Below are 17,750 nucleotides of genomic sequence, written 5' to 3'. Positions count from 1 at the left end.
ATAACTGACATATTTCTGGCTCCATTCTTCAAATATTTCTGATATTACTACATTTTGAAAATCCCAGCAATTACTGAAATCAGGAACTATAATGTAATATGTGGATGACCTTGGGAAATGAGGGAAGGAGGTGCTGCCTAGGTAGGCAATCAGACAAGAGAAGCAGGAGCCCTAATGGCTTAACAGTCAGAGGAAGAAACTTAAGAGGGACCTGCCCTAATAGACCAAGTTAGTGGCAGTGGGACTTTCAGACTTACAAGATTCTGTTAATGCAGTGGTTCTCAACCTTTCTAATGCCGTGACCCCATAATACAGTTCCCCATGTTGTGGTAACCCCCAAGTGGGTGTGGCCACCAATAAGAGGGAGTAGGACAGCTAGGGAAAAGGAAAAAAATGGCGGACAGCATGGTTTGACGACCCCCGTGAAATGGTCGTTTGACCCCAAATGGGGTCCCGACTCACAGGTTGAGAACCACTGTGTTAATGTAACCTTGCAATAAAGTAGCATTAGTTCATTTAATTGGTTTCCTGTCTGATTTATCTGGGAAGGCTCTTGAAAGTCTTTACTGACCAGTTTGCCGTGGTTGTTGACTCCATTTTTGCAGAGTTCATTATACTTCTCCAAGGAGCCCCCCATGCGCACACATATGAATAATGTTAGAATAAGCATATTAGATTTTCAGCAGCAAATTAGACAAGAAGCTCAATATTTTCTACGTTTTAAAACAGTTATGGTGATATGTTAGGGCTGCAGCTTTTTGATACGCATATTGTTTCCTTCTTATCTCTTTATTGAAATCCTTGTACAATCTTAACATAGATATTAATCACATAATATTACTTGTAATTATTTTGATACAGGCAATGGGAACAACTGTTATGAAAGCCATAAGATGCAAATTAGCTCTATGTTCCTCTTTTATGCCTTTGATACAACAGTCATATACAATATAATTGTATTGCTGTGCCAGGTTAATTGTGTTCTGTTGCCACAAGCAGGTTTAATTATAAGTTCTCTTCCAAAATTCATATCTTGGAAATAGGATCACTTAATCAACAAGGTTTGTGTAATGTTGATTTTGCATCTATGAGGAGAAAAAAACATCTTGGTCTTTGTTTTTAAAACAAAACCATTTAGAGCAACCTCAATAATAATCAGTTTTATTATTATATGAGATTTCACAATGTGTAATAATCAGATACATTGAATCTTGAAAGTACCGTAAAATTCTCTTTTTTGTACAGCTGATTAACATAACTTTCTTTTAGGAAGCAAGTATTATTTAGAAGAGAAATCAATTTCAAAACTGAATTATTTGGCTAAATAATATTAATGTTATTTAAAATAATATCGAGTCTCATATTATGCCAGACTTCAGCTGGCTGTCAGTCTTTGCAATGTAAGTGACAAAACTAAATTATTCAGTGCATGTTTTGTTTACATTTTTTACTGTTTTTATTTTTTTAGGCTTAATTTTGCTATTTTATCTCGTCTTCTATGGCTTCTTAGCCGCACTTTTCTCATTCACAATGTGGGTTATGCTCCAGACATTAAGTAGAGATATACCCATGTATCGTGACCGGATTCGTTTTCCAGGTAAATATGTCCAAATGAAATTATCAAAATAAATTAATAGAAAAGGTATTTTACTTACATTAATTATCTCAACATTTACCATGTAATCATAATAATGAATTTCTAGTTCTTTTTGTACTGATTATTTATTTTAAATAAATATATTTTATAATGGCCTCTCACCTTATGAAATATAACTCTGCATGACTCACAACAATACAGAAACCAGTAAAACCAAAACAGGACGCTTCAAGCAGCATTCTCCAATAAAATTCAGTGATACAATCTCCAGCTCCAATCTCACCCTATTCCAATAGTTGGGGGGGTAAACCAGTTGTTATGGTGTTCCAGAGAGCAAAAGAATGCAGCCTGTGGAAACCCTGGGGAACGATATTGCACAAATCAGGGGCTCTTGCAGAAAAGACGTTTTGTAGAGATGGTGATATGTAAGGGAAGGAAACTGGAGTGTCATTCTAGTCATTCTGTACTACCCACTGTTGTAGTAAATTAATTGTTTGAATGTATTTCTGATTAATGTAGGTCTTCAGTGCATATTCTACATTTAAACACATTTTCTGAATGGATCATTAGATTTGACTTCTTCATATATGTTTATCATGAAATTAATACAGGCATTTACAGGCATTTACAGGTTGCATGCCTAAATGGGCAAAGTTTTTAAAAATTTAATAAAACCTTAACTGAAATTATAAGCCATAGCTAAAGACAACTATTTTATTAATGTACTGATTTAAAATAAAATCTGGATTATAGAAATACAGGTCACATATGTTCAACTTTCTTCATGCTGAGATTCATGTGAGCCTTTGAGCTACTTCCTGAAGACTGTATTCCAAAGAATAATGGATGGAATCATGACAAAAACCCAAGTTGATTTCATTTAAATAAGATTAATATGATTACACTCCTGCAATTGATTTAAGAATTTCCTCATTTCAGATTAAAATTTACAATTTAATAATAACTTCAGCATCCATCTCTCTGACTTCAGTTGTCCACTTATTCATATAGACAGTGTTAACAAAGGATTGATGTCTATTGTAACAAAATAGCCATATTAAGTATAATTCTATGTATGATGGTTCACATGCTATGACAGATATCAGACAGCCTCTAAAATAGTCGCACCCTGCAACTTGAGCCATAAGGTACACTAGAAAATTTACCCAGTAAAAAGTCCTACTTGTTATTAATGGATTGAGAATTTTCTTGGATAGTTTTGCTATATCTCAGCCAAAAATATAGAACAATATATAAAATGATAGAAAGTGGCTCCTCTTTATTAAACAGTGCTGGATCCAAGAAGCACACTTCTTTGTCAGACACTTACTCTGTCAATGATTCTGACCTTGCTAGCCTTTCTTAAGACAATAAAAACCCAGTTTTACTTTGAGCCTAAGTATTGAATAAGCCTGATTTTTAATTGTGAGGTTAGTTATTTTATTGCTTTTTAACTATTCAGAATTGTGTGTTGATTGGGGAACCATACTAAAAAAGTAAATTTTGCTTTGTCAGGGTAAGTGTTAAATAATTTAGCTGATTCAGTGATACAGTGATGAAATCCTTTGTAATTTAATGTAAAATAAAAGATTTAGCTATTTAATCTTATGCAATTATGTAAAACCCAGTTCTTAAAATATTTCTTCAAACTATTTTTATACATTTAGAAATTATCATTTTTGTGGGATACTTTGGATGAACAATTAGCTTTTTATTTTTGTAGGACTAATGATTTCACCAAAACCAGAAACTGCGTTGGAATTTTCAATAAGCAAAAATAACTCAGAAAACTATAATTATAATCGTTATGTAGAAGCCCTTCATAAATTTCTAGGAGGTATGTATACTTTCGCTCTTTTCCAAGAAATTTATATAAACTACTAAGGGTCCTTGTAATGTTTTTCTAGCACTAACAATAATTGTTGGTAAAAGCAGCTATTTTTGTGATGATTAGGATTTTTTTTTAGGTTTATCAGACTTAGTGATACCTGAAAACCAAAGATCCTGAATTTAAAATATGGCCAATTTTTTTTTACATTCTGCTAAAAAGAATTTTGGGGGAGCTTTTGGAAGATTAGTTAAATTGACTATTAATATTAAATTTGCTAAGATGAATATCTATTAACCTATGGCTTGATGTGAAAATGTGAAATTGTTTGTTGCTCTACTTATGAATATCTTTGATGTATATATTCAGTCTGTTAACAAACTTTTAATGAAAGGCGACTGTGAAAAAAGGGCAATTAAGATAATAAAATCACATTCATCCCTTCTGTATTATAGGCTTTTGTAAGCTGTATTTATTATGCAGTAGGCATTTGATCAGTTTAACCAAAAGTATACAGAGATAAGATATTAAACTTTTCTGTAGGCTTCTCAGCCTTTTGGCTAAGATCAAGTGTAGTAGTGTGTAGAATTCTTTCTCAGGCAAGATACTGTCACTGTTTCCTGTGCATATTTATGGAAAAGTGAATTGCACACTGTTCAGAGGAGCTTACTTTAAATAAATGTGTAGAGAGCTGCAGCACTTAATTGAAAAGGGAACATAGGAAAATGTTGAAAAGAGCAAGGAAGGCATGTGAGAATGCATAGAATCAGCATCGGAAACTTGGTTCAGAACTTCCTTGAAAGCAGATACTCAGTTTGGCTGCAGTCAACTTAATGTGTCTGAGCGCCCTCATATTTTTGTATTTTACATGTTGCAGGCATGAGAAAGTAAGAGGGTAGAGGAAGGTCAGAGGGCAAGGAAAGGTGACAGAAAGTGGAACAAAAGAGCAATTGTCAGAGGATAAAATACAGAAAAATGAACAAAAGTATCAAAGGCGGTGGCATTATGAAGGTGAAAGAAGAGATGAATAGAAGGTAAATGAGAGAAAAAAGTGAAAGAAAAAGAAGATAGAGGACAGAAAGCAAACTAAAAAGAAGTGAACTGAAATAGATTTCAGTGATTACAGGTGCCTTTTTGGTAAGAAAGTGCAAATGTGAAAATACTCCTTTAATTGACATTAAGTACAGGATTACTTATGTTGGAAGAAATAGATTGCTCAGACCACAGCGTGTGTTCTACATTAGATATTGGCAAATATGATATTTCAGATATTGAAACCACAAAATCTGTTAAAGAAAAAAATATAGAACTTTGCGATAAGCATGAAAACTGCTCTATATTACAACTTCATACGTTCACCAGAATCCATAGTTAAAATGTGGCAGAACTCTACATTCTCATGTGGAAAAAAATGAATAATTGAACTAAAAGCAAGAGATTTATATTGCAAACTTCAGTTAATATGGTTACTGAAATATATAGCAGTGGCTTAAATTGAAATCTAAATTTTTGTTGAATACCACAGTCAAATGTCTGAGAACGCTTTCAGTGATTTAAGGCTGTAGATCATGGGTGTCCAACCTTTTGGCTTGCCCGAGCTGCATTGAGTGAAGAGGAATTGTCTTGGGTCACATATAAAATATACAATATAGTTAATGTATATAAATAACAAATTTCCTTTATTTTTAAAAATATTTTTATTGTCTTGTGGGGCCACAGCTGTGGGTTAAACATGTCTGCTGTAGATAATCAACATATAAAAACTAAAGCATTTGCAATGCATTAAAAAGAATCAATAGATATTATGTCCAGATAGTCCTTACTTAATGACTCTAATTGACTGACAATTCCATTGCTAGGCAATACAGGCATTAAGTTATATCTGCTTAGCGATGGCAGTTTTAGCAATCCTAGTTTCATTGAATCCTACACAGTCATTAGGTAAAGACCTATCCAGATCCAAACCATTTTGGGGGAAATGTAAGGGTTTGACTCCATCTCAGCTCACCCCATTCCCCTATCTCCTCCCCAGTCTCTGCATTTTGGTCACCTGCTGCCAGCTGCCCCTGCCGCCAAGATGCCCACTGCACCACACACTACACTGTATCAGTGGGCGGCTTCTTTCATTCTGCCTTCTTTCCCACCAATGCAGCTGGGGCTTGTCTTGCCTTCTGGGCCAGGGCTTCCTTTAGCAGAACAGGGCCTGAACAGGGCCTCCGTTCGTGCTCTGCACAGAATTTTCTTTTGTGAAAAAAGGGAAGGCAGGGTGCCAATGGGGACCCTGGCTGATGCATAAGGGAAACCCCAGCTGCACCAGTGGGAAAGAAGACCCCAGCTGGTACAGTAATGCAGTGCAACAAGAGACAGTGGTGGTAGCAGGTAGGTGGATGGCCAAAGATGGCCATAAAAGCCCATGGGTCCGAATTTTATTTATATGACCAAGCAGATGCAGCAACAGGCGGAACTCTTTCAAGGACTGGTCATAAGTCCCATTGTTTAATGTTATCATAACTTCAAATAGCCACTGAACAAATGGATGTTAAGTGAGGTCTACGTGCATTATTCTTGCATAGTTGTGATATATTTCAGAAAAAGAAAGATTGGTTGCCAAAATTATGTCAGCAAATAATTTTGGAGAAATTTCATTCTAAAAAAATTATTGATTTACTTTGCTCAGTACTATTCCATTTAAAATAGATTTATTAGCTTCATATACAGAGAACTATTTAAAACATAATCACAGTCAAATATAGAAACAAAGTTTTTTAATCTTAATGTGTATAATTTTGAGATTTCTTGTACAAAATATTGTTTTTGTGTGAAGCAAACTGTTAGTTCTTTTTTATATATATTTGAAAAGTTAGTTCTGGTTTTGAAACTAGAATACCTTGCAGGCAGGTTTAGTTGTTTGAATAAACTGAATGTCTTAATATACAGAGAAATGTTTTGCTTCTTGGTTATAAAAGAATTTTTCTGTTCAAGAAAATGCTGGAACAATTTTACAAAAGAGATGTAATGCAGCATATGGATCAGTATGGTACCTTTATGCCAAAGTTTGTGTGAAGATATGAAATGGTGTAAAATTGTCTACAGTGTGGATTTAGATATACTGAAGTCTGAGATTAATTGAAGAGAAATTTTCTCAACTGTTAACTGTATTTATGGCACAAGATTCAAGTTGTAAATTCAGGACAAAATTTACTAAACGTTTGGATTTCTGTTAATAAAAAGGTGGTAAGTGATGCTATGATCACTTCTATTATATTAAAATATAAGTTCAGCTTATCTTTGACCATGTATTCTATGCCAAATAAAATTAAAGACAGATTTAATAGCATATTTTATTATGAACAAAAAAAAACCCAAGCCCATAGAAAGCATCCACTGTATTTTGGAAAGTACAATGAATCAAACATTGAAAGAAAAAAAATGCTATCCTAACTATTTGAATTCTCAGAAACTTTCAATTAGTGTAGTCATTAAAGGAAATGTTGTGCAGTGTTTGAGAGTTAATCTGGTTATAACTGTCTGTTTTGCAACACTTTGAATTGCTTTTTTTCTTGTTGGTAATTCCCTAAATGCATGAATTTTGGAGTTGGATTTGTGTTCAGGCTTCAAGTGGCTCCTAGCTCTTGACAAGTTGAACACCTCTGAGCAGTAATATTTTTTCAAAATTTGGAAATGAATATTCTCCAAAGATTTTCATTTGCTAAATGATTCTTTAGTCTGTATATTTATTAAATAGTTAATGTCATGCACTGAATTGTTTTTTCTAGCATATAATGAATCAAAGCAAACCAGAAACATTCGGTGTTCTCCAGGGAAGTTCTTTGACCAGAATTCTGTAAATAAATCGGCGTGCCAGTTTAATCGTGATAGCCTGGGACCTTGCTCTGGACTACAAGATGAAAATTTTGGTTATGACAAAGGAACACCATGTGTTATTGTAAAAATGAATAGAGTAAGTTCAGTTACTCTTTTGGATTTCATAAGGCTTTCAGTTTTTCCTGCGGAAACTGTTGTGCAAAATTTGCAGCTGGATAGTATTTGCTTGAAGGTAAATTTCTGTGTATGTTTCTGGATGCTCTTAGAATTCCTTCTTTTCTGACCTTTACTGATTTTTATGTTGAGCTCATGGAAAAGATTTTGCCTGCCTGCTTTGAGTTTTTAATTCAGCCCTTTTATGTTAAAGTTGGATGGCATTTTACCATTCCCAATTGCTTAGAAATGATGTCACATTTTTGCTTATAAAAGTAAAATTCCAGTTGTATGTTTTTGGTCTGAACAAATAATGAACCAGTAAAGAACAACTCACATAAGTATATCATGCAAGAGTTTATCTACTGATCAGAAATGTTCATCAGAACGATACACAGTATTCAGTTAAATATTTCATTTGTTAAGCAATTAACTATGCATTATGTGACATGTTATTTGTATATGTCTTCTGGATTCAGCCGTTAATGTTATGTGCCTAATTTGAAATAATAAACGGCTGTTGCTGGAATCATCACATGGAAGTAAAACGTTCTTGTGTACTTCTGTGAGTGTATTTTAAAACAGGATTACGTTAAAACACCTACATCTGCATTATGATCATTATTTTCCTTCCTTGCTGAGAACTTTTTGCCTACCAACAAATGCAGACATAATGTAATTAATGGATAAGATGCATATTTGTTTACCTTACAAAACCATTTGAACTGAATGGGTATCCTAACTGAGATTATTATAAAATTCAAGTTTTGTTTATATGTTCAACATAAATATATCTAGTAGTCACAGGACATTATACATATATGAATATTATGGATATCCATTCATGTACTGAAAATAAACAGCTTTGATGTGGTTGAAAAATGATTTTCATTAGTATTACCTTATATTTTGAATATACTGATTTCTAATATGGGACACAATAATTTCTATGTAAAGTTATACTGCAAAAATACTCATATAATGAATTATAGTTTCATTATATTAAAATTAAAAACTTGGACTATCAGAAAGTGCTACTTAATTTATTTGAATTATTTTAAATAATTATTCCATTCCAAGTTGTATAACATTTTTTCTACATTTCAGATAATTGGATTAAAGCCTCGTGGACAACCATATTTAGAGTGTAATTCTAAGGTAAGCATTTTAAAATAAAAATGTGCCCACTTTTTTGTTATTAAAAGAGGAAAGTGGTTCAACATAAAGTAGCCTTAATTATGTTATCTCCTTGTATTCTAGATTTCAGCTCACTATTTTTAAAATTTATGTTACAATCTCCATTTAAAAAAGATACGGTTTCTTCATTATTACTTGCTCTTTGTTTTATTTCATTTTATAACCAGCATTTTGTTTTTCTCTCCATGCTGCAATATTTTTATGATGGGTAAGAAAATGAGCACTGAAGCAGAATATGAAATCTTAGTGTTTGCACTGTGAAATTATTCACTTGTAAGCATTCTATCATTTTCAGAATGTATTCATAATAAATGTTATATATTTTTTAAATGTTTCCCTTTATATAGATGATTTTTATCATACACTTTTGTATTTTTAAAGAAAAAATATTTATTTTTATTTATTTATCAAACTTCTATACTGCCTATCACACTTGCATGACTCTGGGCAATTTTCCAATTTATATAATATCTGTTGATTTATATATTTGAAAGAATTTGGGTTTCAAGATCACACACTGATGCTTTCCACTCTAATATATGTCCCATTTAGAATTGTTATAATATTTGCCAAACTTCATTAAGATGAAGATGTTCAATTTAATGTCCACCTAGTGTTGTTTTAATTTGAACTGTGGGGGTCATACAGTACTAAAACTATCAAAAGGCAAGTGAGTGTAGAGTGCATGTGCAATCATCTGTTGTGATCCTATTAGGAAAACCAAAATTAAGTGGTTTGAATCACACTTCTGACTATTTTATTAAATTTTATTTTTATTAAAATATGCTGAAAAGAGGAATGTATTGAATCTTGTCATATATGCACGTTATCTAAATCAAAATGCATCTTATATACTGAAATATTGTTGAATATAACTGTATTTGCATTATTTTAAAAATCTTTCCTCTGTACTTACATTTATTAAACCAAAACAAAAATAATACTATAGCCAGCATCCCTTTCCACGCTTTAGAGTCACCTACAAATCATCCTTGCCTGAGAAGCAGCTGTTCTAAAAGAAGGAAGCCCCCAGAAAGAACACCTATCATTAGCCTATTCCATTGTGTCATACGATAGTGGCTTTAGACACCCATGTCATTCTTTAAACACTCCTCAAAAAATGCCTCCCTCTGCTTACTTTTGGAATATAATCTTTTGCAGGGTGTGCAAAACCTGTGGTAATCCTCAGACCAGCAGATATTGCATGCAGCTGTACAGTATTGTATCTTTGATACTTTTTCAGCTAAATGCCAGTATATATTTTCACTAATATATGCATTAGTTGCCATAACATTGCTCATAGTTGTGGCACCAGCTTTTATGAAATTCCTATTTGAAATGTGACATCTACTCCATGTGATTGGGCTAGTATATGGCTCCCATTGATCAAAATTCTTTCTGATAGAATTTTTTCTATTCTTGAATTTTTTATTTTTTTTTATTGAAAATTTTTATTTTTTAACATACAAACATTATAAAAATACAATAAAATTTTAAAGTAAAATTTCATAAGCAACCATTGTCTATACTACCTTTACCCCCCCCTTACCCTCCCACCCCCAACCCCCCTCCCTTCACTTCCCAGAGCAGAATACAGGGTTAATAATAACAAAATTTATAATAATAAAAAAAAGAGACTCGGCAGCCATTTGTCCGAAATGGTATAGGGTTTCCTGCCTGAGCAGGGGGTTGGACTAGATGACTTCAAAGGTCCCTTCCAACTACTACTACTACTACTATTATTATTATTATTATGGATCATCGCACAGTCAGCCAGATGTTCAGACTGGATTTGGCATTTTGTCTACCTATCGAGTCCTTACCCAGGACCTGGGATAGGCAGATGTGGATGTTTGATGGTATTACAGGTATCGTCGCAGGATGGAAGCAGTTCCTAGTAAGGCCGCCTTTGCAATTGACTAATAGCGAATTTGTCAATGCCAATGGTGTTCAAGTGGTGCTCCAGTTGTTTTGGGATTACACCCAAGGAGCCTATTACTATTGGTACTACCCTTGCTTGCTTTTGCCACAGTCTTTCTATTTCTATTTGTAGGTCTTTGTATTTTGTTATCTTCTCCAGTTCTTTCTCGTCTATTCTGCTGTCTCCAGGCACTGCCACGTCCACTATCCAGACTTTTTGTCTTTCTTATCGACAATTGTTAAGTCTGGGGTGTTATGTTGCAGGTGCTTGTCTGTTTGAATTCTGAAGTCCCAGAGCAGTTTAATTTTATCATTTTCTATGACTTTCTCAATTTTATGATCCCACCAGTTTTTGCTTACAGGCAAATGATATTTTTTGCAGATCTTCCAATGCACCATTGTTGCTACTTTGTAATGCCGCTGCTTGTAATCAGTCTGTGCAATCTTCTTGCAACAGCTTACCAAGTGGTCCACTGTTTCTTCAGCTTCTTTGCATAGGCGGCACTTACTGTCTGTTGCTGTCTTCTCAATTTTGACTTTGTATGCATTTGTCCTTAAGGCTTGGTCTTGTGCAGCCAGAATTAATACCTCGGTCTCTTTCTTCAATTTTCCTGCTCTTAGCCATTGCCAGGTTTTATTATTATCTGCTTTCCCAGCTATTTTTTTCATGTATTGGCCATGTAGTGCTTGTCTTCCCATGCCTCTATTCTGTTCTTCATTTGGTCTTTCTTGTAGGCCAGTTTGGTCTCTCCAGTAGTTAGTAAGCCTTCCTGATATACTAATTTCAGTGAATCTTCATCATTGTTCTCCAGATATTCTTCCAAAGCCATTTTTTCTTCTTCAACCATCTGATGTACTTGTAGCATTCCACGCCAACCTATTTGCCTTGGTAGATAAAGTCTATCAATGTCACTGCGTGGATGAAGGGCATGATTCATTGTCATTATTTTTCTGGTTTGCCTATCCATTGCTTTTAGTTCTGCTTGAGTCCAGTCCACTATTCCAGCTGTGTACCTAATGACTGGGATCGCCCAGGTGTTGATTGCCTTTATGGTATTTCCTCCATTGAGTTTGGATTTTAAGATCTTCTTCACTCTCTTGATGTATTCACCTCTAATCTTTTTCTTGACTTCAGTGTGCTTGATGTTGTCAGCTTGAAGGATACCCAAGTATTTGTAGTAATCTTCATCATCCAGACTCTTAATGTTATTTTCGTGGGGCATCTTGATTCCTTCAGTTTTCACTACTTTTCCTTGTTTGATAGTAAGTGTGGCACATTTGTCCAAGCCAAACTCCATAACAATATCTTGGCTATATATATAGACAGTGTTGAGCAGCGATTCTATTTCAGATGATGTTTTTCCGTACAGCTTCAGATCATCCATGTAAAGGAGATGGGATAGTCTGGTAGATGTTTTAGATGTTTGATAGCCATGTCCTGAGTTATTCAGTATTGTTGACAGAGGAAACAGTGCAATAACAAATAGTAATGGTGACAATGAATCTCCTTGAAATATTCCTCTCTTGATATTAACCTCTCCCAGTCTCTCACCATTGATCTGCAACGGTGTCTTCCATTGTGCCATCGATCTTTGCACAAATTTTCTGATGTTTCTACTGACTCCTGTTATTTCTAGGCACTTTATTATCCAATCATGTGGCAGAGAGTCAAATGCCTTTTTGTAGTCAATCCATGCCACATTCAGGTTGGTCTTCCTTCTCTTGCAGTTTTCCAAGATCATTTTTTCTATTAGGAGTTGATCTTTTGTTCCTCTGCTATTGGGGTGGTTTCCTTTCTGCTCAGGTGGAAAGAGATTGTTTTCAACTAGATGCTGTTGTAATGCATCAGCTACCACACCAGTTAGTAATTTGAAAGTTGTTGGTAAGCAGGTAATTGGCCTGTAGTTGCCTGGTGTTGCCCCTTTTGCTGGATTTTTCATTATTAGGTAGGTTTTCCCAATTGTTAGCCACTTTTCAATTTCTCCTCCTTGTAGTATATTGTTGAACTGCTTGGCAATGAGTGGGTGTATAACAGTTAGATGTTTCAACCAAAACCCATGCAGTTCATCTTCACCTGGTGCTGACCAATTTTTGATTTTCCTTGCTTTTTTTTCTACCATTTTTGTTATTATTACTAGTTTTTTCATTTCAACTTCTGTTTTATTTGCATCCACCTCTTTTAACCAAGCCGCATCCTTGTTGTATTTCTTTGGGTTATCCCATATCTGCTTCCAGAACTGCACTGTTTCTTCCTTGTCAGGTACTGACTGATTCCTTGCAGGTTCTCCATTGATGGATTGGTAGAAACATTTCTGATTGGATTGAAATTGGAGGTTTTGCCTATAGTTTGCAATTCGAGCTTCATATCTACTGATTTTCCTGGCTATAGCTGTTATTTGTTGCTTTATTATTTCCAATGCTTCCTTGATCTTCCTTGTTTCTCAGTGGTATTTCTTGATTAGGTATTCTTTGGTCTTCTTGTTCTTCAGCTTCTTTTCTTTCATCTGTTCTAGCTTGCTTGCATGTGATCTTAACTTGCTGATCTTATTTTCTAGTCTAACCTTCCATTTTTGTGGTGCACTGTTTGTTTTTCTTCTTTGTTGATTTTGCATTCCAGGTATTCAGTTATAACTGCAGCTGTGCTGTCCATTAGTTGGTTTGTTTCTTGCAGTGAATTGGTGCTTATACTTGCTATTGCAGTATTTGCATCTTTTAATGGTTGTGCTAGCTGTTTCTTTGGAACAAGCTTCAATGCAGGCAGTCTTATTCTGTTGTTTTTGCTCATTATTATTATTATTATTATTATTATTATTATTATTATTATTATTATTGAATAATAGTCATAGAATTACACATCAAAATATACTTTATTCTTAATTTAACTTGATATACAGAAAATCCTTGACATGAACACAACTAAGCCCAAACGTTTTGTTGCTTAGTGAGACAATGTGAAAAATGGTCATAAGTTACTTTTTTCATTGCCATTGTAACTTTGAACGATCAATAAATGAATGGTTGTAAGTCAGGGACTACCTGTTCTTGTAGCTTTACCTCCCAAAGTCAAGTTAATTTCTCTTGAACAGAATTTGTTTTATTTGTAAACTGCCCGGAGTCATTTAGCAAGATGGCAGGGGAATAAATTTGCTTAATAAATAAAGGCCAGGCATTTTTATTAAAATAATAATTAACTATAAAAATTAAATCAATTAATGGTTCTATCAAAATTCTCTCTGAAATTTTAAAATTCATGTTTTTTTAAAAAAATGTATACACTGCAAATTGTCTATTATGGCTACATTAATACTCTTGTATTAATGGTGGTATTTTCTTTTTCATTGATAACTGCTGTAAGATTTCATATATAGATGCTCAAAAGTGAGGAATCTGGTTGAACACTTTTATAAGGTGCTGTGTATCCTTATTTGGCACATAATTGGAGGTCTCAAATCAACCTATTTGAAGAAGAGAATGGTTTTGTCTTTGGTTTTGATTAAAATTGTATTTCAGAGTTTTTAATACCTAGTGTTTTGATTATCTGTTCTGTGATATTTGATATTAAACTATCAGCAAGTTATGAATTGGGCTCTTAAATGACATTTGTCTAGTTTCCTGAAGCATTCGGATCCTAATTCTCAAACTTAGCAAGTCAAATGGTACAGATGAAACTCTCCATTCTCTCCAGTGTAAAATACACCTAGGTGTGAATTTCCAATTATTAGGGGCAGTTTTCCCTTCCCCAAAAGCTGTTCTGTAAATTTGACATATTTGAAGGGTGACTTCCACAATATGAAACATATTTTCTCCTAACAGATGTTTTTTAGTCAATTTGAGTTTAAGAGGAGATGTTCATAAAGAAATTGGAGCAGACTTTAAAAGCTTGCTAGACAATACTTTTCAAATAAGTATGGCAAAATTATATTGTTGTAATAGTAACATATTTCCTATTTATTTTTATATAGGTTTAAGGTATAGATGTAATGTTGTTAAAATGATTTTTTTGCTGATTAACTGATTATTTTTTATTTTTTATATGACACATCTAGGTCTTTCCCTAGTATTGCTAATTCATAGTTTACTTTATTATACTTTGAATAGGCAATTGAATAAATCTTGGCTCTTAAAATTCTTGTTACACATTTGTCCATGTACTCCACATGAAAAAATAGTGTTACATTTATCTTTGATATTTTTTTTTCTTTTTAGGAAGAAGGCAAGGCTACAATAAGTTATTTTCCTGCTAATGGAACATTTGATTTGATGTATTTCCCATATTATGGAAAACGCCTACATGTGAGTATGTCTTAATTCTGTGTCTGATGAATTTACTTTGTTCATGTTCATTGCTAATAGTGTCATTCTACTCAACTGCATTCTTCTAAAAATTAGTATGTGCAGCTGTGGGATGCTCCCTCCTTCTGGAGCAAATAGGCAGGGTTCACTGCCTCTCTATGAAGTGGGGAGGGGCTGGCCCAATTCCCAGCTTCTGCTTTGTGAGCAAAGCAATCTGGTTTTGCTGGAGCTCTGAGTCTTTATCCCTATAGAGAAGCCTTAGCTTTTGAATGGTTTCTTTAAAAGAAAAACTACTTTTATCTGTTTGACCCAGCTTATCTTGCCTTCCCTTCTTACCTTGTAACACATCAGCAGGATTTTCATAAGGATACATTATACGTTGGCTTGTGCGAGTAAGAGGGCATGGAGATTGGGAGTCTTTTGTTGCTGTTGCATTGGTGTAGAAACCACTAGGCTCTAGCGAAGAAGCAGCAATAGCTCCTATTCCAATGGGGATCTGACCCTGGCTTAGTGTACAAAGGAGCAGGCAGTAAACATGAGAGAGAAAGTGATCTCTATCATCCAGTTGGGCCTAGAAGTGATATGAATTGTTTCCCTCTTAATCTTGTAAACTCAGAGGACAGTAATTACAGAGACCCTGTCCAAATCACTCTAGAAGGCATGCAAGCATATATGAATACAAAGATGATCACTGAAGAAACATTTTACAAATGAGCAACTTGTTCTTTTTCATGTATTCATTTAACCTGCAAAATAATTCCTATGTACCCCCATTAGATTACATTTTTGTAATCAGATACTAATATCTGATAAATCTTTCTAAAAAAAAGTCTTTTGACAGTCAAAATTGTAGGAAAAAATTAAATAGCACATACTTGTTTTCATTTTATATTTCCATTTATTTAAAATAGTTATATTCTACACTTCAGTTAAAAAGGTTCCAAGTACAACTCACAGAACTCCTATTTTAGGGGTGACTTACGAACAACACTATAGTGCAAGAAAAAAGGATGGTAAAAAAGGAAAAATGAGAAGACTTATGAGCCTGATTCTTAGTATTACAAAGATCCTAACTTGTCCAACCACAAGAATGGTTAAATAGCTTCTCTGGAGGAGCCAAGATTGACAGTACTGGTTTCTTAGGATGGCTGATGTTTCTTTCCTTTCCTACTTGCCTTTTGCTATAGCTTTGATTATTTTCACGGAGTTAATAACTTGAGTATATTTGTACATGTTTACTTGAAAAAATTCTACTGAACTAATATGTATTTGGTCTAATTCAAATGCCTGGTTTTTAACCAGTTACTACTTGTTTTAGTTATATTAAATCTATTTTTGTACTGGAAAAAAAATCAATTTTTATTTCTGCCTCTTTTGAACCAGCCTGACTACTTACAGCCACTGGTGGCTATTCAGCTAGCATTTAATACAACCAGTGCCAAAGAAGATGTAACCATTGAATGCAAGATGATGGGAGCAAGCAACATAAGAAATAATGATGAGCGAGACAAGTTTCTGGGACGGGTTTCATTCAAATTTCAGGTATCTGAATAAAAGTCACCAATGTCAGCAAAAAGTCAATCATGTCAGCAGGACCTGCCATTCTGAAAGATGAGACCACCCGTAAGAAACCTAGAGTGGAACAAGGCATTTGGGGTAGCATAATGTGCTTCCAAATCATGATTTCAATTTGTCACAATATAACTGCCCATCATGCTTTGCCTATTGGACCACTGTACAGATATAATCATTTTAGTGACCTGTAAATAGATTCCAAACATGTAATCGTGGTGGTCTTTGACCTGTTCAAAATGTGGGCTTTATCCCCAAGTGAGTGTCTGTAATGTATGTGCTGCGCTATGTAAATATTGTATTGGTTTAACACTGGTTAACTATCATATCAATACGAACACGATCTTAGAGTGAGAGGTAAGATATTTCAGACTATCCAATCCAACACCGTGAATTAAATTTGTGCAGAGATGCCTTAAATCCTATACGGGATGGGAGTTAGTGGGAAGCTTTATGTGGATTTTAAGTGTTAGCATTGATTTTTGACATTATTTAAATACTGAAATAGATGTTGTGCTTATTGTGCAAGTATTGTGTGTATATGCAATGTTTGATCTAGATTTGATATTTCAGTTGCAAAATTGTGTTAATGAAGCACAGATAAAACCAATACAATGTCACTTTTTAAAACTTTTTAATTGAGAATTATCAATATGAAACAAGTCCTTTACAATGTGTATGGTTTAGAGATTTGGTAACAGTCGTATTACAAAGCTGCTTGAAATAAAAAAAAGACCTCACAATATGGGACTAGAAGTACAATTTTCAATAAAAAATATTCCAGAATGGAGAAATGCCTGTTTAAACATTTTAAAACTCAGTAATGACTGTCCTAATTAAATATTCCTTTGTTTAATTTATATAGTTTCAGATAGATTTTGTCTTCTGTAAGTAGTATTTAAAATTTAGGTTTTTTTCTATTAAGCATCCTTTCTGTTAAGGTGTTATGGTTCCGGCTAATGAAACACTTCAAAGAATATCCTCTGCATTTCAAGATGTATTTTAAAAACCTCTCCATATTCCAGGATATGTTACTGATGTTTCTTTCTTCTTTTCTCTTCACTCCAGACAATTTAAGAATTAAAAATAAGCAGTTCAGAATGTGCATTAAAATACACTATTAATTTTTATGCAATCATTTGTTTCTTTAAAAACAATAACAATAACATAACAATGAAAACAACACTATTAATGGAACAAGTTATGATAGGAAAAATTTTCAATTGTCTTTAAGTATTTAAGTTCCATACTGAGCATATCCAAGTTAGCTAGAAAAGAAATTCAATGAAGGTAGAACCAATCTAGAAAGATTAAATACATGAATTTGGGCCTGGTGAGACCCAATGAAATAAGCTAGTGACTAGC

At 33.9% G+C, this 17,750-nt stretch overlaps 1 protein-coding gene across 1 annotated transcript in view; it reads left to right on the top strand.

The window, feature by feature from the left end:
* The window catches only part of ATP1B3 (ATPase Na+/K+ transporting subunit beta 3), a 30,206-nt gene extending 12,691 nt beyond the window's left edge, over positions 1 to 17,515 (top strand). Inside the window, exons 2-7 of the mRNA XM_039357433.1 lie at positions 1,469 to 1,597; positions 3,321 to 3,434; positions 7,202 to 7,386; positions 8,511 to 8,561; positions 14,727 to 14,813; positions 16,197 to 17,515. Of these exons, the coding sequence (XP_039213367.1) occupies positions 1,469 to 1,597; positions 3,321 to 3,434; positions 7,202 to 7,386; positions 8,511 to 8,561; positions 14,727 to 14,813; positions 16,197 to 16,367 (737 nt within the window). The 3' untranslated portion in view covers positions 16,368 to 17,515. The remainder of the gene's footprint in view (positions 1 to 1,468; positions 1,598 to 3,320; positions 3,435 to 7,201; positions 7,387 to 8,510; positions 8,562 to 14,726; positions 14,814 to 16,196) is intronic.
* Positions 17,516 to 17,750: the final 235 nt, after the last annotated feature.

This window comes from Crotalus tigris, unplaced genomic scaffold (genome assembly GCF_016545835.1).
Source record: "Crotalus tigris isolate CLP2741 ecotype Arizona unplaced genomic scaffold, ASM1654583v1 scf7180000018923.2277400, whole genome shotgun sequence".
Lineage (NCBI taxonomy): Eukaryota > Metazoa > Chordata > Lepidosauria > Squamata > Viperidae > Crotalus > Crotalus tigris.
Note: the sequence above shows the minus strand (reverse complement) of the source record. Positions and strands in the feature narration are given on the sequence as shown.